Source organism: Dryobates pubescens, chromosome Z, assembly GCF_014839835.1.
Source record: "Dryobates pubescens isolate bDryPub1 chromosome Z, bDryPub1.pri, whole genome shotgun sequence".
NCBI lineage: Eukaryota > Metazoa > Chordata > Aves > Piciformes > Picidae > Dryobates > Dryobates pubescens.
In genome coordinates, this window is record NC_071657.1 from 65205508 (window position 1) to 65226116 (window position 20609).

Below are 20609 nucleotides of genomic sequence, written 5' to 3' on the forward strand. Positions count from 1 at the left end.
GAATTCAAATACAATCAAGGAGCACAATTCCACACAGAAGCTGCTTTGGTAAATGTTGTCAGTTTTGTGTTTGCAAGTGGGCTGTGCTGTGGGAAAGGGCAGGAACCTCTTGCCTGATCCCACAGCCTGTTTCTGGAAGCACAGCTGCATTGGAGGAGGGTGTCAGAAACCCTGCAGCTGTGGGGCTTGACATCCCAGTAATGGGAATTTGGATTTTGCCTTGAAAAGTGAAGCCCCTGAGTTGTGGCTGCATGAAAAATTCTTTATCTATCAGTTCCCTGCTCCCCATAGCTTTGCTTTGTGTTGGCTCCACTGGTAAGCAGGGACTTGACAGGGAGCAGGAGGTAAGAGTCTGTAGTGCAAATCCTGCTCGTATATCCACCTTGTATCTCTCCAAATGTGGACATTGATCAAGCAGCACATGCTGTCCCCATGTGCAGTTCAAAAGGGTGATAATCATGAGGAGAGACTCAAATCCCTAGAAAAACATTGCCATATATTCTACTCATTTCTCATCCCTGCCTGCAAAGACAGCAGGGCTGGGGAAGAAGAAGCTGGATCCCAGCCTGGCCTGTCCATCACCCAGAGAGATGCTGGCAAAAGCCAGTGAGAGTAAATTCTGCTTTCTGTTACTCCTGAGTAAACCTGTTATGAATGAGGTTCCCCAGGAGTTTATGGAGTGCACAGGGAGATGAGACAACATGCAGCTTCTTTATGATGATGGATAACATCTGAAGCAGAGACACGTTTCATCTTGTGTGTTGCTTACGGGACTCGCAGTGCAGAAAAAGAAAGTGGTGCAAATGGCACAAAGCTGCTAAGAAAGAAGCTGTTTGGTTTTCTCTTTTTCTCTCCATGTGGCCACCAGTTTATCACCTGCAAACTGAGTATATGGGAATGCAACAGGAGGTTAGTGGAGGTCTCTGATAATTATGTCTGTGGTGACCAGAGAAGGGCAACAAAGCTGGGGAGGGGTCTGGAGCACAGCCCTGTGAGGAGAGGCTGAGGGAGCTGGGGTTGCTTAGCCTGGAGAAGAGGAGGCTTAGGGGAGACCTTCTTGCTCTCTCCAACTCCCTGAAGGGAGGTTGTAGCCAGGTGGGGGTTGGTCTCTTCTCCCAGGCACCCAGCACCAGAACAAGAGGACACAGTCTCAAGCTGTGCCAGGGGAGGTTCAAACTGGATGTTAGGAAGAAGTTCTTCACAGAGAGAGAGATTGGCCATTGGGATGTGCTGCCCAGGGAGGTGGTGGAGTCACCATCCCTGGAGGTGTTTAAGAGGGGATTGGATGTGGCACTTGAAGCCATGGCTTTAGTTAGTCATGAGGTCTTGGGTGACAGGTTGGACTTGATGATGTCTGAGGTCTTTTCCAGCCTTACTGATTCTATGGTTCTATGACCACAAATAAATGATTTAGCTCAGTGTTTCTCTTCCCATCATTGCTGACACCTCCCTGGACTCTTCTCTTGGACACATATTCACAAGGATAACTACTTGGGTTTTCCCTGGTTCATTGACACAGGCTTGAAGCAGGAGCTATCTCTACCCATGTCTGCCACACAACTAACTTTCCTCATGTTCTTCTTCCCACAGGCGGGCTCAGGAGCGCATGTCCATCCAGCCTCACCGCCTACACCCCAGCTTTGACTTCAGCCACCAACTGCAAACTCCACAACCCATGGGGGCCCAGCCCAGGTATTTAGCCGAAGGCACAGATTGGTAAGTCTTCCACATACAGCTTGTGCATTGAATGAGGTGTTTGAAAAGCCCTGAGGAGGCTGCAAGGGTTGGCAAATGGGGACACGGTCTCAAGCTGCACCAGGGGAGGTTTAGAACCGAGGTGAGGAGAAAGTTCTTCACTGAGAGAGTCGTTCGTCATTGGAATGTGCTGCCCAGGGAGGTGGTGGAGTCACCGTCCCTGGAGGTGTTCAAGAGGGGATTGGACGTGGCACTTGGTGCCATGGTCTAGTCGTGAGGTCTGTCGAGACAGGTTGGACTCGATGATCCTTGGGGTCTCTTCCAACCTTAGTTATACTGTGATACTGTGATCACAGATCGATGCTTTCATGACAGCTAGAGGTTCAGCTCCAGAGATACAACATTGGAAGTGTGCCATAGGAAAAACTCATCTCTGGGAGGACCATGAGTAGGTGCTAAAGCTTTTATGCATGTGTACTGAGGCATTGATATTGCCCATGACTCTCCATCCATACATGTACAGTGCTGCCAGGCATCAGACTTTTACAGGGGTTTTTCCTACTTCAGGGCACAGCCAATGTCTTTTTCCCATAGATTCTTCTCTCTGACTGAACCAGATCTTCTGCTGTCCACTAGACACTCAAATGCAGTGGCCACACCTTTTAATGTGATGTAAATTTGGGAGTGCTGTGCTGCTCTGCCCTGAAGGGTGTTGTGAATGACTTAATAGTTGTTAATCGTTCTCCCACTGTAGTGTTCGATACCCTGAAAAAGCTGAGCAGGGAATTGATCATTTAGTTTTCAGAGCAGGTTTTCAGCTCTTGCCCATTTAGTAAGGTACATGGCCCTGTTTGGAAGAGTGAGAAGATAAGAACATACTTCTGAGTAGCTGCTTGTTAGCTGAGCAAAGTCCCTTCACTGCACCGAATGGAAAAAAAAGGGCATGTGAACATATAATTAGAGACAATCACAACGTGTATGAGAAAGGGGCTGGAATAAAATAGCCCAAGAAATCTTAATTATGGCATTTCCTAACCTCTGAGGACTTCGTGCTGCAAATGGAGGGTCCTTTTGACACAGAAGCTTTTCCCATCTCCAGGGCAGTAACACACAACCTAAAATATGGCCAGATCCTTCTGCCATTTTCTTCTCAGGTGTTCCCATTACTGGCACCGCCATGAGCTGAATTTGTCCAGGCTGACATTGTTCAGATCAGTTTGCACAGTGGTTCATGTACCATCTGTCTAGAGCCATTATTCCTGCCTCTCTTTTGGCACAGAGTGTTTAATTATAATCATTAGAAGGATCTGATAAAGCATTGTTTATGTTCCCCTTCTCCTCTATCCTTTATCCCCCTGTGTTGCTCCATCACATTGTAGAAACTAAGGAGTGAGGGTGACAGAAATCATATGCTGTGTGTGTCTGTTTGGGTGACTCATTTCCCCTTGGGGCACATGTACAGTTTTGCCCAGTGACAGATACAAAAACTTCCTTCTAATACGTTACCACCACATGAACAGCAGTGACACTTACTTGGAGGTGGTAAATGCCAGGCTCTGTCCCAGGAAATGTGGATGGAAGGAAGATCTGAAGTTCATCAGCCATCTCAGACAGCCCAACCTCAATTACAATCTTCTGGTGAAGGAGAAATAACCTCCCATTGGCTTCCTTTAATCATTATTGTGATTGAACCCCATCAAGCAGCTATGCATCACACAGCCACTGGCTCGCTCCTGCCCTTCCTTTCCAGTGGGATGGGAGAAAGCACTGAAAATAAGTAAAACTTGTGGGCTGAGATGAGAACAGTTTAGTCATTTCAGTAAAATACAATAATAGTAATAGTGCTAATAGTAATAATAGTAATGAAAAGGAAGATAATAAAAAAGGAGTGAAATAAACCCCAAGAAAAGACAAGTGATGTACAACACAACTGCTCACCACCTGCTGACCAATGCCCAGCCAGTCCCCAAGCAGCAATCTGTCCCTCTTGGCCAACTGCCCCCAGTTTATATACTGGGCATGATGCCACATAGTATGGAATATCCTTCTGGCCAGTTTGGGTCAGCTGTCCTGGCTGTGTCCCCTCCTAACTTTTGTGTCCCTACAATCTTCTATCTAGCAGAACATGAGAAGCTGAAAAATATTTGGCTTAGTATAAACACAGCTTAGTAACAACTGAAATGTTCAATATTACCCTTATATGAAATCCAAACCACAACTCTATACTAGCAAGTGAGAAGAAAAATAGCTATCCCAGCTGAAATGAGGTCAATAATCTTCTGCATACTGCTTTGGTGATGACCATCCACCTTGTTATCTGGAGCCTTATCTTTCACTTCTACTTGTTGGCAGCTTGTGTACCGTGAGCATCACAGCTCTTGAAACCCACCTCTGAGCATCAAATTTCTGGACAGTTCTCCATGTAGCACAGGCCTGAAGGTGATAGTTTGTTCTGGTTTCCTTCAGATAATGTGCTGTGTTTGTGAAGCACCAAACCATGGGAAAACACCATTCCATGCAGTGTTCTGCTTTAGAACCTTCTGTAGACCCACAGCACTGCTTCAGGAGACTCAGCGTCTGCTTCTGAGGCTCAGAATGGACTGGTGAACAAACAGTTCAGCAGTGATGTTGTTGCAATTACTTATGCAAGTAAATGATGGCTACTGGACTTTGAGAGATGCCTTCAGTCCTTGGCCCCAAAGCACTCTGTGTATTATCACACCTATTCTGTAGACAGGGGATACAGGAGGGCATAGAAGAAGTGGTCAGGTTACACATCAGGCCAGTGTTAGCCTGGGACCGAAACCAAAGCCTCCTGATTTTAACACTTGAGCCTTCCAGCCCCCTGGGAACAGACTTCAGCAATCAGGTGAACCTCCAAAATTGTGTCATGGGAGCTGGAAAATGCAACTCTCCTTCCAGCTGGTTCTTGCCAGTCACCTGCTGGGTGTTATCCTTTGGCAGGTTTTGTCTCTCTAGCGTATGGCTGGCACAAGGTCAGTGAAGAGAGTCCCCCTCTTTGCTTGGATTAGATGAGAGGTGCCTCATTAGAGGGTACTGGACCACTGGAGTCGTTGCCTGGTGCACAGGCTGTTCTGGATAAAGAATTCCTATATTTACTGTCCCCTCACATTTGTTATCAGCTGTTGGGTGAAAGTAGTTTCACAGCTGCTGGAGGACACATTTGGGTTGCTCCTAACAAGCCATGGCACTTGCTGCTGCTGTCCTCTTTCCAATGGAATGGAAGTTTGAAACTGAAATGGGAACCCACTCCTGTGCTGTAATTAGCTTTGCTTTGGCAAGTTGGGACCTGGGGGTACTGGTTGACAGCAGCTGAACATGAGCCAGCAGTGTGCCCAGGTAGCCAAGAAGGCCAGTGGCATGCTGGCCTGCATCAGGAATGGTGTGGCCAGCAGGAACAGAGAGGTCATTCTGCCCTGTACTCCTAACGACTATGCAGAACAGTTCATCTGTGTGTCCCCTGAGTAGTTTTCTCTACTCCTGAAACATATTCAAGATGAAAAGTGTTCTGCAGTGTGGCAGCACCGGAGGACCTGTTCAGGCCAGGCTGATCTACCAAGGCTGAGTGGCAATCTGAGACACCAAAATGTTTCTTCTCTGAGATTAGTAGGCTGCACATGTGCAATTCAGGACTCCAGGTAACACAAATAGTAACTGTCATGAAAACAGCCACTCCTTCTTGCTGGCCTGGTGGAGAACTGCCCAAACTGGAAGAAACTCCCTTCCAAACAGTAGCATTGTGCCAGGTTGAGTAACTCAGCAGCTAAGAGCCCACCAGTGGAAGTCCAATTCTGCGCCCCTCAGTTTAGGAAAGATGTTGAGTTGCTGGAAGGTGTCCAGAGAAGGGCAACAAAGCTGGGGAGGGGTCTGGAGCACAGCCCTGTGAGGAGAAGCTGAGGGAGCTGGGGTTGCTTAGCCTGGAGAAGAGGAGGCTCAGGGGAGACCTTCTTGCTCTCTCCAACTCCCTGAAGGGAGGTTGTAGCCAGGTGGGGGTTGGTCTCTTCTCCCAGGCACCCAGCACCAGAACAAGAGGACACAGTCTCAAGCTGTGCCAGGGGAGGTTTAGGCTGGATGTTAGCAAGAAATTCTTCATAGAAAGAGAGATTGGCCATTGGGATGTGCTGCCCAGGGAGGTGGTGGAGTCACCATCACTGGAGGTGTTTAGAAAGAGCCTGGATGAGGCATTTGGTGCCATGGTTTAGTTGATTAGATGGTGCTGCATGATAGGTTGGACTTGATGATCTCAAAGGTCTTTTCCAACCTGGTTATTCAATTCAATTCAATTCAATTCAATTCAATTCAATTCTATTCTATTCTATTCTATTCTATGCTATGCTATGCTATGCTATGCTAAGCTATGCTAAGCTATGCTATGTTGTCCTGTGAGCATGATCTGACTTGCTGTAACCCATGCCTTATCTTCACCCTCCTGCCCCCAGGGACCTCAGTGTTGATGCAGGACTGACTCACACCCAGTTCCATGTTCGTCCACTCCCTCAGCCCTACCAGCATTACTTAGCTACACCTCGGATGCACCATTTCCCCAGAAGCACATCCTCGACACAGATGGTAAGTGAAACACTTTCACTGAGAAATGTTTTATGCATTGTCTGCCAGAAGGCAGTCAAAATAAAGGCTTCTATCTTTCTATCACCTGTCTTCTGTGAATCCCACTTATCTCCGGCCGTGGGAGGGAGTGTCTGAAAGAATAATGCTGCATCATTGCACTCTGGATAGGAGAGAGGAAAGACGAGCTCAGCTGCTCTGGGAAGACTCTGCCCATCACATGCAGCACCGTGCTCACCCCCTGGCCTGCAAGATTTTGGCAGGATGTGAGAGATGCAGCAGTTATCACAAATAATATCATTAATATTGGAATAAATTGTGGGATCCCAGGACTTCTTGTATGCAGAAGCATTTGCAGTAGGTGACTGACTTCCCTGGGCTCAGTCCCTAGGACCATCCCTCATTGCATCATTGCTCTCTACCTCAGCCTTGATGCCATCTGTAAAGGTTTTGTATGACCTTTAGGACAGATAGGGTTTGATGAGCGGATTGGCTGACTAGGGTCATTTTCTGACCCTTCTCCTACTAGGGTGCTGTGTTTGGAGCTGAGCTGTGCCAAGTGCTGCTGACCCTTAAAACATCCTTAGAAATCCCACAAGAGTATTTTTGCCTTCTGCCCATAGTCATACTCTGACACCTCTTACATCAAGGCTTAATAAAAATCAAAGCTTAGATGAAGCAAAATCCACTCACAAATAAATAAAATATGACCTCTTTTCAAGCTAATCCATACTGAGTGCTTGGAACTGCAAAGTTATAGATGCAACAGGAATCACTGTAACAGCTTAGTCAGAAGAAATACTTGTCCTTAGTTATCATTTATAGGAGATCTACTGAATGAAGCCTCATTGTTTGGTTATTGAAAGGTTTCTACCGGGGGAGGTGTCAGCCTGCTCTTTCATTTTGCATTTCTAAAGCACTAGATGTAAGTCAGGACACACAGAGGATTTCTGTGTGCAAGCACAGGTGGTTTAATTTCTTACCCTCACTTCTCACAGGTTGTTCATGAAATCAGAAGTTATCCTTACCCTCAGCTTCAGCTGCTTGCTCTTCAGGGACTGAACCCAAGCAGGCACACGTCTGCTGTGCGGGAGAGCTATGAGGTACTTCTCTTGGGGACTGGAATTATCACTAAATTTCTAAATGCTGGGAATCTGTGCAAGCTCTGGCATAAGCTTTTAAGACTGCTTTGTGGTATGGAAGTTGCATTGAGTTTTGCAGCAATAATGATAATAACTGGGAGTCAATGAGGTTTTTAAATAATGCTTGATTCCAGGGTGCCTGAGTCTAGCTTGGGTAGACTCTGTCTCAGTTCATGTCTGAGATCAAAGTGCTCCAGTTCTGCAGGTTTTTACTTCTCAGCCTGTCAAAAGGAGATTAAATTTCACTGTAATTTCTAAGGCTGAGACACAGAAGGCAAACTACATCCTAAGCTGCATCAGAGGTGCAGTCAGCAGGTGGAGGGAGGTGATTCTGCCCTTTTTGCCTGCTTTGGTGAGATCCCACCTGCAGTGCTGTGTCTGGATCTGGAGTCCTCAGCATGGGAAAGGCATGGACCTGCTCCTAAAGAGGCCACAGAAATTGTCAGAGGGCTGGAACACCTCTCCTGTGAGGACAGACTGAAAGAGTTGAGATTGTTCATCCTGGAGAAAAACAGGCTTCAGGAAGATTGTGTTGCAGCCTTTAGTTATTTCAAGGAGGCCTGCAAGGAAGATAAGGACTTCTCAGAATCTTTTCAGCAGGGCCTATTGTGACAGGATAAGGGGTGATGGTTTTAAGCTGAAAAATGGGAGACTTAGACTAGATAGAAGGAAGAAATTGTTTATACTGGAGCGTAACAATAACCTGAGAGGTGGTAGAAGCCCCATCCTTGGAGAAATTCCAGGGCAGGTAGGACAGGGCTCTGAGTAACCTGATCTAGCTGAACATGTCCCTGCCTGTTGCAATGAGGTTGGAACTAGATGACCTTTAAAGACCCCTTCTGACACAAAACATTCTATGTTTCTATGCTGCTATGATAAATACTGGGTGCTCAGCTGCCTGCTGTTTGCCTTGCACCCTTAATTATCGATCCATGAGCCAGGGCTCAGATTCATTATTAAAACATGACTGAATTTGGTTTGATAGACATTTCCACTGAGGAAGAGGCAGGAGGGAGCAGGTAGAGTGGATGGGTGTGTTCTCATGCCCCAGGAGCAATGCTGACAGTGCTGTGTTACTGTTCTTGTGACGCAGGAGCTGCTGCAGCTGGAGGACAGGCTGGGAAGTGTGAGCCGAGGTGCCGTCCAGAACACCATTGAGAGGTTCACCTTCCCCCACAAGTACAAGAAGGTAAGCACTCTGAATCTGTGGTACAGCTGCCAGCCTGTCTTGGCTGGCCAAGGTTTGTGGGCATGCAGCAGGCAGAACAAAGGGCTTTGGTGAGTTGCAGTCCTCAGGGTTGGCAAACTTTCAGTCAAAATATTCCCTGGAATGGGCGACAAGTGTAAAATCCAGAGCTGGTACTTTAATACCTGGTGGGGCCCCTGAGCCAAAGAAGCAGTGTAGCTCTCAGCTGGCTGTTTCTCACTTCTAGGCTAAGAAGCTGTGGGCCTAATTTTCAAAGGGATCTCAGTCTTCTCCCATTCAGCAGGCACAATTTCCCCCCCTGTGCATTTGGTAAGAAAGAGCACACACCAAGGGGGCTTCATGGATGCAAACTAGCCCTGTTCTGCATGCAAGTAGCACTGCCTGTGTGCCAAGCCACAAGGGCACTGGCTCTGTGGCATTTTGCAACAGAGGTTTCCTCTGTTTCCAAATAGGAAATGGGAAGATTCCTTGCACGTGTAGTAATTCCACATGTTGTTCATTCCCAGATGGGCAGTAACAAGCAGGGACATGGTGGCACTGCCCAATCTGGAAGTGAGTCAACTGCTGCTGAACACATCTGCAGTGGATCCAGAAAAGTGATACCAGTAAGGCAGGGGTTGGGGGTGGGGGAAAGGGGGAGCAAAAGAGGTAGACAGGCTAACTATTGTCCCATGATGCAGTTTGGGGCTGGACCAGTAGCCAAGCTGGCATGGAACGTAGTGGTTGCCCTTCCTAGCAATAGTGATACCACATGCCTTTGAGTCTCTGGTAGAATGCCTCCATGGGGCCATCCTCGCTGCAGGCAGGATGAAGGAAGTGTCAGCAGGCTGTGCTAGGGCAGCAGAAAATAGACTACTCCTTGGGGCACTACCACCAGCCCCAGGAAGAGATGTGTTGACCAGCAGCATGTTGTTGACATCTTCCCCTCACTGCCTGCTTTGCCTGGGCTGGCTTCCACAAACTGGAAAATCTGGCTGGTAAATTAAGCTCTTATTATTTGCTGTCCTGCAACCACCCAGACTTGGGAGAGCACTAGAAACTCAAGGCTTAACCAAAGGATGCCTCTAACCTTTCTACAGAGAAGACCACAGGAGGGCAAGGGTGAGCAAGAGGATGGAGAGGAATCAGATACGGATGAGAAATGCACAATCTGCTTGTCCATGCTTGAAGATGGAGAAGATGTCAGGTATGATCCTTCCATCTGCTCCTCAGCTTCTTGATGCCATCTGAGTTGTGTTTATTAGGATTAATGCCTCTGTGCACTAGTGAGACTTTCTCTATACTTGCCCTGACAAACTTACTTGGGCTACTGCAGGACATGGGAAACCAAATACCAACTGGATGGATATTGGTATGGGCTATAGGTAGGAGGAGCTCTGCAGAAGGGCCAAGTTTTTATAGTGTCTGCTGGATTTGGATCACCTGCTTCAGTGATGTGCCAATGGGCCAGGTGGAAAATGTCAGAGGAGGATGGGTCCTGGGTCCCAGGCAGACATCTGAATAGAATAGCATAGCATAGCATAGCAAAGAATAGAATAAACTGGAACTCTGGAACTCAGGGACACTGATGGCTGAGCTTGACAGATGACCAAAGTAAAATAAGTGGGAATGTGGGTGTGAAATTCAGTGGAGTTTGGGTTGTGGCCAGTATGGAGCTGCTTTATTGTAGAATAAGGGATATTAGTCTGCCCACACAATCAAAGGGAGAGAATACAGAATACAGAATTAACCAGGTTGGAAAAGACCTTGGAGATCAGAAAGTCCAACCTATCACCCAACACCAGCTAATCAAGTGAACCATGGTACTAAATAGAGTAGACTAGACTAGACTAGAATAAACCAGGTTGGAAGAGACCTTCAAGATCATCAGGTCCAACCTATTATCCAACACCACCTAAACAACTAACCCATGGCACCAAGCACCCCATCAAGTCTCCTCCTGAACACCTCCAATGATGGCAACTCCACCACCTCCCTGGGCAGCCCGTTCCAATGGGCAATCACTCTCTCTGTGTAGAACTTCTTCCTAACCTCCAGCCTAAACCTCCCCTGGCACAGCTTGAGACTGTGTCCTCTTGTTCTGGTGCTGGTTGCCTGGGAGAAGAAACCAACATCTGCCTGTCTACAACCTCCCTTCAGGGAGTTGTAGAGAGCAAGAAGGTCACCCCTGAGTCTCCTTCTCTCCAGGCTAAGCAACCCCAGCTCCCTCACCCTTTCCTCACAGGGCTGTGCTCCAAACCCCTCCCCAGCTTTGTTGCCCTTCTCTGGACTCGTTCCAGCAAGTCAACCTCCTTCCTAAACTGAGGGGCCCAGAACTGGACACAGGACTCAAGGTGTGGCCTAACCAGTGCAGTGTACAGGGGCACAATGACCTCCCTGCTCCTGCTGGCCACACTGTTCCTGATGCAGGCCAGGATGCCATTGGCCCTCTTGGCTGCCTGGGCACACTGCAGGCTCATGTTCAGCCTACCATCTACCAGCACCCCCAGGTCCTTCTCTGCCTGGCTGCTCTTCAGCCACTCTGACCCCAGCCTGTAGCTCTGCATGGGGTTGTTGTGGCCATTGTGCAGAACCCGGCACTTGGATGTGTTCAGTCTCCTGCCCTTGGACTCTGCCCATCTGTCCAGCCTGTCGAGGTCCCTCTGCAGAGCCTCTCTACCCTCCAGCAGATCAACTCCTGCCCCCAGCTTGGTGTCATCTGCAAATTTACTGATGATGGACTCAATGCCCTCATCCAGATCATCAATAAAGATGTTAAAGAGCACAGGGCCCAGCACTGATCCTCGGGGCACACCACTGGTGCCTGGCTGCCAGCTGGCTGTGGCACCATTCACCACCACTCTCTGGGCTCAGCCTCCAGCCAATTCCTAACCCAGCTCAGAGTGCTGCTGTTCAAGCCAGGGGCTGACAGCTTGGCCAGGAGTTTGCTGTGGGGGACGGTGTCAAAGGCCTTGCTGAGGTCCAGGCAGACTACATCCACAGCCTGCCCCACATCCACCAGGCAGTCACCTGGGCATAGAAGGAGATCAGGTTGGTCAGGCAGGACCTGCCCTTCCTAAACCCATGCTGGCTGGGCCTGATCCCTTGGCCATCCTGTAAGTGCTGTGTGATTGCACTCAAGATGACCTGTTCCATGATCTTGCCTGGCACTGAGGTCAGGCTGACAGGCCTGGAATTCCCTGGCTCATCCAACCGGCCCTTCTTGTGGATGGGCACCATGTTGGCAGCTTCCAGTCTTCTGGGTCCTCTACAGTGAGCCAGGACTGGTGATAAATGATGGAGAGTGCCTTGGCACCTCATCTGCCAGCTCTCTCAGCACCCTAGGATGGATCCCATCTGGTCCCATGGACTTTTGGGGATCCAATCTCCTGCTTCTGGAATATAGGGAAACTATGCAGCTCCCTGGCTCCTTCTGCCAGCTTTGCAGGCCAGCTGTCTGGAAGACGTTCTGTCCTGCTAGTAAAAATTGAGGTAAAGAAGGTGTTAAATACCTCTGCCTTCTCCTCATCCTTTGTTGCAGCATTCCCCTCCATGTCCACCAAGGAGTGGAGGTTGTCCTTGCCCTTCCTCTTGCTATTAATGTATTTATAGAAGGACTTTTTGGTGTCCTTCACAGCAGAGGCCAGTCTAAGCTCCAAATGTGCTTTTGCCTCCCTAATTTTCTTCCTACAAGACCTAGCAACATCCTCAAACTTTTCATGGGTTGCCTCCCCTTTCTTCCAAAGATGATACACCCTCTTTTTTTCCCTTAGTTCTATTGGAAGCTCATCACCCATCCAGGCTGGCCGTCTGCCCCGGCAGCTCCTCTTCCGGCACATTGGCACAGCCTGATCCTGCGCCTTCAAGAGTTCTTCCTTGAAGTAGTCCCAGCTCTCCTGGACCCCTTTGTTTTTAAGGGCTTTATCCCAAGGAATCTTCTGAGTTAGTTCCTTGAGCAACCTGAAGTCTGCCCTCTGGCAGTCCAGAGTGGAGGTCTTCTTGCTGCCCCTCTTAGCTTGACTGAGTACTGAAAATTCAATTATCTCGTGGTCGCTGGCCCCTAAAGAGCCTCCGACCACCACATCCCCACCAGCCCTTCCCTGTTGGTGAAGAGGAGGTCAAGCATAGCCTTACCCCTGGTAGGCTCACTCAGCACCTGGGATAAGAAGCTGTCCTCCATGTACTCTAAGAACCTCCTAGACTGTCTCCTCTCTGCTGTGTTGAGATCCCAGCAGATGTCAGGCAGGTTGAAGTCACCCATGAGAACAAGGTCAGGAGATCTTGAGACAGCCTTAAGCTGCCTATAGAATGCTTCATCAACATCTTCCTCCTGGTTGGGTGGTCTATAACAGACTCCAACCAGGATGTCTGCTCTGCTGGCCTTCCCTCTAATTCTCACCTACAAGCACCCAATCTGATGATCCCTATCTCCAGCTCAATGGCATCTAGTGCCTCCCTGATGTACAGGGCCACCCCTCCACCCCTTCTTCCTTGCCTGTCTCTCTTGAAGAGCCTGTAGCCATCAATTGCAGTGCTCCAGTCATGTGTGCCGTCCCACCACGGCTCTGTGATGGCAACTACGTCATAACTTTCCTGCTGCAGCAAGGCTTCCAGCTCCACTTATTTGTTTCCCATGCTTTGTGCATTAGTGTCCCTGCACTGCAGCTGGGCTGCTGGTTTCACCTCTGACCCTAGCTTACTGCCCCCAGACTCTTGCCTGAGGGGACTAGTTTCAGCCCCTTCCCCCTTTGAAACTAGTTTAAAGCCCTGTCGATGAGAGCTGCCAATTCCCTTCCCAGGATCTTTTTACCTTTGGGGGACAGGCCGTTCTCATACACTGTGACCTTTCCCCTTCTCTGGGACAGATGTGCTCCATCTGTTGCCAGCTGGCCTGGTGCAGTAGAAAGTTTTCCAAGATCAAAAAACCCAGAGTTCTTTTGATTGTGCCAGCCTCTAAGCCACTTGTTGACTATAGCTGCTGACCTCTTCCTTATGGTATTCCCTCCTGCAACTAAGGGGGATATCCTGAGCGCACAGCACAGTCCCAGTTCTCCCCCACAGACATCCCCAGGTGCTCATCTGACTCAGACCTATGCTTTGTGACAGAGGATGGGAAAAAGCATTTGCAAAGGGCTGAACTACCATGGTTGAAGGAGCTGCAGGTAGGCAGTGCAGCTGCACTACCTGGTCCTGCTCCTCACCCTTTAATTACTTTAAACTATCAATAAAACTCTGATTCTCTTGCTGTGGGTCCTTGTAGTTCAAATCCCTTCTGGGTGTGCAAAGAGATGACCAAGGTGATGCAGGTGAAAAGCAACCACATCCCTGAGGCATATCAGACACCTGCATAGCAGCACCTATGCTAACGAGACCTGACTGCTAACGAGCCACAATGATGAAGAACCTTTGGAGCAAAACCTATTAGTCCTGAAAGGTTAAAAAGCAGAAGCCAGGGTAATTACTAATGAGAACAGCTCTGTGCAGGAGAGTGTGGGGTTTTCCAAAAGGCCTTTAACCAAGAGGGATGCCATCTCTGACTTACTGCCTTATGTCAGCCGGCATGGCTGGGGAGGGCTCTAGGAGCTAAGCAGCACTGATGGCACGGCACTGGTGCTTCTCCATGTTTGAAGCAGTCCTGGCCGCTGTCTTCTGGCTCTTCTTGGTACCCTGGGCCTCTTCCATTCTAACAGGGTGGTACTTCTCTCTCTGCAGGCGGTTGCCTTGTATGCATCTCTTCCACCAAGTGTGCGTGGACCAGTGGCTGGCCACCAGCAAGAAGTGCCCAATCTGCAGGGTGGACATTGAAACACAGCTCGGCTCGGACAGCTGAAAGAACTGGCTGGACACACCATTTTCCTTACCAGGTCACATGGCCATAAACCCTTGCAGCAAAATTTTTGCCTTCTGAGCCATTTGATTAAGAGAAAAAGTCTGCAGGCACGTTAGTGAGGAGAAGGAGGAGTGGCAGTACAATATCTAGCGCTAGGAGATATTGCACATAATGCAGAATGTGGGCCCGGTGAAAGGGAGCTGGCATTCCCGGAGCTCAGAGACCCCGTGCTGCAGAAGATTTAGTATTGAACATGAAGGAACTAGTTGTGATAGTCTGGCCTGTCAATCCTGCATTTCATGAGGATTGTATATATACCTCTCAAATACGTAGACACATGTTAGGGGTCCTTTAGCTATTTCTATGGATGGCAGCTGGAGCATGTTAGCTTAAGAAATGTTGTGTTTGATGCCCTACTCATCTTGTGGTGGACATGTTGCTGTTACCTGATTTGCACCAAATATTTTTTCCTAGATTCCTTATTTTGGTGCCTGATTAATACATTGCAGATGGGGAAATACAAAAGTCAAGGTTTCCCACCCTTGGGGATGAAGAGGTGAAAAAGCAAAATCCTGTTTACAGTCAGAAGGGTTTGCGCTCTTTGCCTCAGCCGCGCGTGCTTCCTTTCCTTGCGTTTACAGTGTGTGGCAAATTTAGATAAGCTTAATGAAATAAAATTTAGGCATTAAATGAATGAAGCAATAGGCAGAAGATTCGTTCCTGCTTTATCTGCTGGTGCTGGACAGTTTCTGTAGGAGCACAATATTGAAGTAGATGCTGTTTCTTTGCTTACTGTGTCTTTATGAAGTAGCTTGGTGTATCGGAATCCAAGGAAGGGCTGTCTTCGTGATCACCATTGTCCATGATGCTTTCTCCTGTGAGCTATGAGACTGCCAGCACTGGTCCCAGAGGATGGTTACTGGGGTCAGTGCCTATAGCTGCGCTTTGGGGTTATAAATAAGCTGGAGAGGTGCTAAGAGATGTATCCTCTTGACTCCTCTCCCATGCAAAAGCAGGGTGATAGCAGGATGAGAGAAAATCCAGTGCTCACAAGGCACTGCTGAGACCATGAGGAAGACAAGGTGGAAGGAAAGTATGCTGCTTTTTGGAGGGGCTGTGGCCCTGTCCCAAAGCAAGTGCACCTTCACTCACCTGCTTTTGTGTACTCACTTCAGGTTGTATCCGTATGGCCAATGGAGTGGTTACTGAAACAAAATTTTAATTGCATCAGCACTCAAAACAGAATTAGGAGGTGGTCCCTGAAGAACTGAGCTGTTGCAATCCAAGCTCCCCCTGAAATAAAGCTCTCAGCAGGCTGACCCCAGGGACTGAACTAAAAAACTCTCTGGAGGACTGACATTCACAACCAAAAACCCTTTCCTTCTTCTTCTTCTTGTTTTTTATCTCTATATTTTTGAAGACTCTGGTTTAAGGGGGTTTTGTTGTTGTTGTTTTGGGGTGTGCTTTCTGTTGTTGGGTTTAAAAAAAATAATAATTATTTTTAATACTAGAGAAGCAAAAGAGAGATACAGAGGAGCAAGGGGAACTAGTTGTTAATCAGGGTCATTATACATTACAAATGCTGATGTGGGGGAATGATTTCTGGCTCCTCTGAGCCTCTGTTTTACTGGAACCGAGCAATGATCTCCAAGTAGAAACAACCATAAATCACCATCTGAGGGATCCCAGGACTCCCATGAGCTGCAGTTGGAAAACACTCCAGGCATTCTTTTCTTCTTTCTCATCTGGAGAAGGGAGGAAAAGAGGGAAGCCCTAAGGTGTGCAAAGGTGTGGGAGCCCCTCTCTCACTGTGCCAGCGCATCTGGGAGGGACTGGAAGAGGATATGTGGTGGCTTATAAGGAAGAGACAAAGAATAAATTGTTTATGATGAGAGCAGTGAAGCACGAGAACAAATTTCCCAGAAAGGAGGTGGAATCCCTATCCATGGAAACATTCTAGATTAGGTTGGAGGGGACTCTGAGCAACCTAATTTCGTTCATTGAAAGGCATTGAACTGGATAAGCTTTAAAGGTCCCTTCCAGCCTAAATCATTCTATGATTGTCTGGTTTTGTGATGTATTTGCCATCCAGTGCAAGCAATGGCTTCTTGGGGGATGTGGTGGTCCCATCCCTGATGTCCACAGGTCAAGGAGTGATGTATCAGCTCCTAGGGGGCCTGCTCCAGCAGCAGCAGATTGAAGCAGCATTAAAAATAGTACAAATACTACTAATAATATGGAGAAGCAAGGCTTTGCTGGCAAAATACACTGTAAGCTGGTCTGATCTGTCCAGACACGAGCTGGGGATGAAGCAAGAGGGAGGAACGTGGCGACTGGGACCCTGCCCAGGTGGGAAGGCAATGAGGAGCGCTTCCAAACGGCGTCTTTTTTTCTTAAAGCCTACCAGAAGTATTACTATTTGCCTAACGAACAAGCACAGTTTTTAAACAAAAAACACACACACACACAAAAAAAACCAAACCACCAACCACAAAAAACAAACCAACCAACCCCCTTTGGTGAAGAAAAGCACCAAACTCCCATGGTCTCGTGTGAGTGAGTGATCCCAAGATGCGTGAGAATTTACAGCGCCTGGAGCTGCATTGGTGTGTCAGGTTCCTTTGCTTTTGAGTAGTTTGTACTAGTCAGTTGAGACAATAGGGGTGGGCTTAAAAACAAAACAACACACACCCAAATCTCTAGGGACAGAACTTTTGATAGTTTACAGGGTTTCGTGAGTTTAAATGCCTTATATTTAACAATCATAATTTATGACTAACTTGTAGATATCGTGGGTTCTTATTTAATTATTTGTATAGTTTTGTTGTTTTTTTAATTTTTTTTTAAATTTTTTTTTTCCTTATAATTTATTTATTTAGAAATTAATACTAATTTTTTTTTTTTAATTATTATTACTCCTATTACCTCATTTTTTGCATTGTTTCTGGGAATGGAATGCTTTGCATGCGTCGGTACTTAAAAGCATTAAAAAAAAAAAAGAGGAAATTAAACATGGGATATGGGGGATAATGCTTATCTTGTCAAAAAAAAAAAAAAAAAGAAGAAAAAGATTAAAAAAATCAGGGTGTGTGATTACCAACTGTATTACTGTGGTGCTGTTACCTTGGATACATTCCATAAAAATGCAAACCTTTGATTCTGTATGCTGTGACATAGTGGAAAACTGCAATATAGTGACTGTGTTTAGCACATATATATGACTATTATTTGCACTCATAATCAAACTCTGGTGATCCTTTCACACGTGTCCTTGTGCATTGAAGGCAATTAATGACGCTCTGCAAAACCCAAAACATGTCAGTTGATTCTTGCTACTGCCCTGTCCCCGACGATGCTGGCGGTGCTGCTGCTCTTGCTGCATGTGTCATCCTGCAATAACACCCATCAGGTGCTGGCTACGAGGCTGTGCTTGGGGCAATGCATGCATGTTGTGCCAGACTCTGTGAAGTGCTTCAGAAGCTGAGGAAGGAAGCCCAGGCTTGGTGGTTCTATCCAGTTTTTGGTGCCTATTGATGATTGCTCTGGTTCTTTGTACTCTCTGCCTGTGTCCAACTGTAAAACATGCATGGAGTAGAATTCCTCTTCCATTTGGTTTCGTCCCCTCTGTAGAGGAGGAAACCTCGACTTGAACCTTTTTAACCCATCGCAGAGCTAGGATCTGCACTGGAGCTCTCCTGTCCCCAGAGGGGGAGTCAGCCCCAAGCAGACACCCAACTCCTGCAGTAGTGGCCAGGCATCTCCATCTCCATGCTGCTCTCATGATGCACTGCCCTATCCCAAATGGCTCCTGAATATCAACCATTTGGGCCACACAAGAGGGTTAGGACATCTTTGACAATATTTTAAGCTTTAAGCCATAACTGTTACTGGTCAGCACAGATGCTTGGCCAGGTATGTACAGAAGTGGGGCTCAATGCATGTGCTCAGGCAGTAGCCATTCCCCCTTCTCCCTTACCCTGCCAAAAGGATAGAAAAGGATAGAATTTGGATAGACTTTTCTCTTGGGTTAGAAAGGCACAAAGTGACTCTACCTTAACTTTTTTCTTTCTGTCCCTTCAGGGTGCTGCTCTGCTTTGTTGACTTTGCCTTACCCTGGGTTTAAAAACCTGTCTATGTTTTCTCCCTTGCTGCTCTGCAATACTTCTCCCCTGTAGCCCGGAGCTAAGGTCTGAGCCACGTGGGGACAGGTGGTCAGTTGTTCCGCTCTGCAAAGACACTGTAAAAGGGATAATTAAAACAAGGAGTGAGTGAACAAAAATGCTTCCCTTTAATGATCTAGGCTGGTGAAAGGATCACCCACATTTTTGTACTCCTACTGCTGTTCTGTTGTGCTGTGCAACATTTTGCTACATAGACTATTTTATAGAAGAAAGCTAGAAAAATATTTATTATTAATATTAAAGCAATAGTGCATTGAAGAAATGAAAAGACATTAGAAATTGTGTAAATGCTTAGATTCACTTTTGGTGGATTTTTTGTACTTTATTTATAACTAATAAAACAAACTGCATTGCTAACTATAAACCTGTGTCACACAGAAGCCACCTAGGAGGGCAGTCACTTGGTCTTTATTTACCGTTTGACTCCTCGTCTCTTTGAGTCAGAGTCAATTCTGCTTTCACTGCTTATGCCTTTGAACTCTGATGTGCAAAAGAGATGCTGTGGGGGTGCACAATACTCTGCCAGCTGGTCTGCAGGGGTTGTTGGTGCTTGGGCTTCATGGCAGAAGCAGGGTGAGACTCTCTACACCAGGCACACCAACACGCATGAGTTCCTGCAGCACCAGTTTAGCGATTAGATATCAAAATAACTTTCTAGAACAAGGCTGGAGATGGCCTGTTCAAGAGAGATCTCTCCTCTAAAAAAAGACCCTAAGTGCCTGTAGGATACCTCTAGCAGGTTCTACAGAGATATTGGCAGGTCCTTCATCCTGCTCATCCCTGCTCTGGAAGGGGGCTTGGACTTGAAGATCTCCAGAGGTCCCTTCCAGCCCCTAACATCCTGTGGTCCAGTGAGCCTTACAGCAGAGAAACCTCTCTCTCCCTGTGGGTCTCCTGTTTAACAAGTAAGGAAAGACAAAATTACTAAGAGTAAAGGAAACCAAGCCCTCCAAAGGAATAGAGATATATTCAAGGCTGTTTTCAATCCTTTTGTTACCTGTTGGAAAATCCAATGGGGCATACACTCAACTTTCATAACACAAGAAAGACATGAACCTGTTGGAGGCCACAAAAATGATCAGAGGCCTGAAACACCTCTCCTGTGAGGACAGGCTGAGAGAGAGAGCTGAGGTTGTTCAGCCTGGAGAAGAAGCTCTGAGAAGATCTTAGTGCAGCCTTTCACTACTTAGAGGGGGCCCATGAGAAAAATAGGGACGAGCCTTTTAGAAGTGCTCACTGTGACAGGACAAAGGGTGATAGTTTTAAACTAAAAGAGGGATGATTGAGACTAGATAGAAGGAAGAAATTATTTTTCATGAAGGTAGTGCAACATGAAAGGCTGCTGCCTAGAGGGGTAGTAAAAGCCCCATCCCTGGAAACATTCCAGGTGAGGCTGGGTAGGGCTCTTGAGCAGCCTGATGTAGTCGGACATGTCTCTCCTCACTGCAGGAGGCTTGGACTAGATGACCTTTAAAGGTCCTTTCTATGTCAAATCATTCTGTGGTTCTGTGACCCAACTTTGTATTCTGCACAGCTCATTCTGTAAGTCCTTTCACACTTTTATTTTTCCCTCAAAAAAATGGTGGCAGTCTCTGCTCCTATTCACTCTCAATTTGGCTGTTCCTCTTCATGCATTTCATGTAGAAAGGCCAAGACCAGCTCCCAGCCTTGACTATGTGATTAAACTAAATAAGCCTTGAAGACAGGTGGCTGTTTATCATAGAGATCTGGTTCCCACAGCCAAAGGGAGGGAGTTGCCAGCTCCTCCAGCATCCAGCAAAGGCTGCATAGGGGATGCACCACATTCAAACAACACAGAGCTCTCATTATAGAAAGCTTTCACAGACTCAGAAACCAGGTTAAAATGACCTGCTGGTGCAGGCAGGGAAAATATCTGTTACCTACTGATCTCTCTCTGATGTCCTTCAAAAAGTTAACAGCTCTGGGAGAGTTGCTCGAGATGGCAATTGGATTTGCTTCAAAGCTGC

At 47.2% G+C, this 20609-nt stretch overlaps 1 protein-coding gene across 1 annotated transcript in view; it reads left to right on the plus strand.

Annotated features, from left to right (window-relative positions):
• ARK2C (arkadia (RNF111) C-terminal like ring finger ubiquitin ligase 2C) overlaps nt 1-15832 on the plus strand; it is a 60498-nt gene extending 44666 nt beyond the window's left edge. Inside the window, exons 3-8 of the mRNA XM_054178915.1 lie at nt 1591-1716; nt 6156-6285; nt 7281-7385; nt 8518-8613; nt 9711-9817; nt 14323-15832. Coding sequence (XP_054034890.1) covers nt 1591-1716; nt 6156-6285; nt 7281-7385; nt 8518-8613; nt 9711-9817; nt 14323-14440 — 682 coding nt within the window. The 3' untranslated portion in view covers nt 14441-15832. The remainder of the gene's footprint in view (nt 1-1590; nt 1717-6155; nt 6286-7280; nt 7386-8517; nt 8614-9710; nt 9818-14322) is intronic.
• The last annotated feature ends 4777 nt before the right edge of the window (nt 15833-20609 follow it).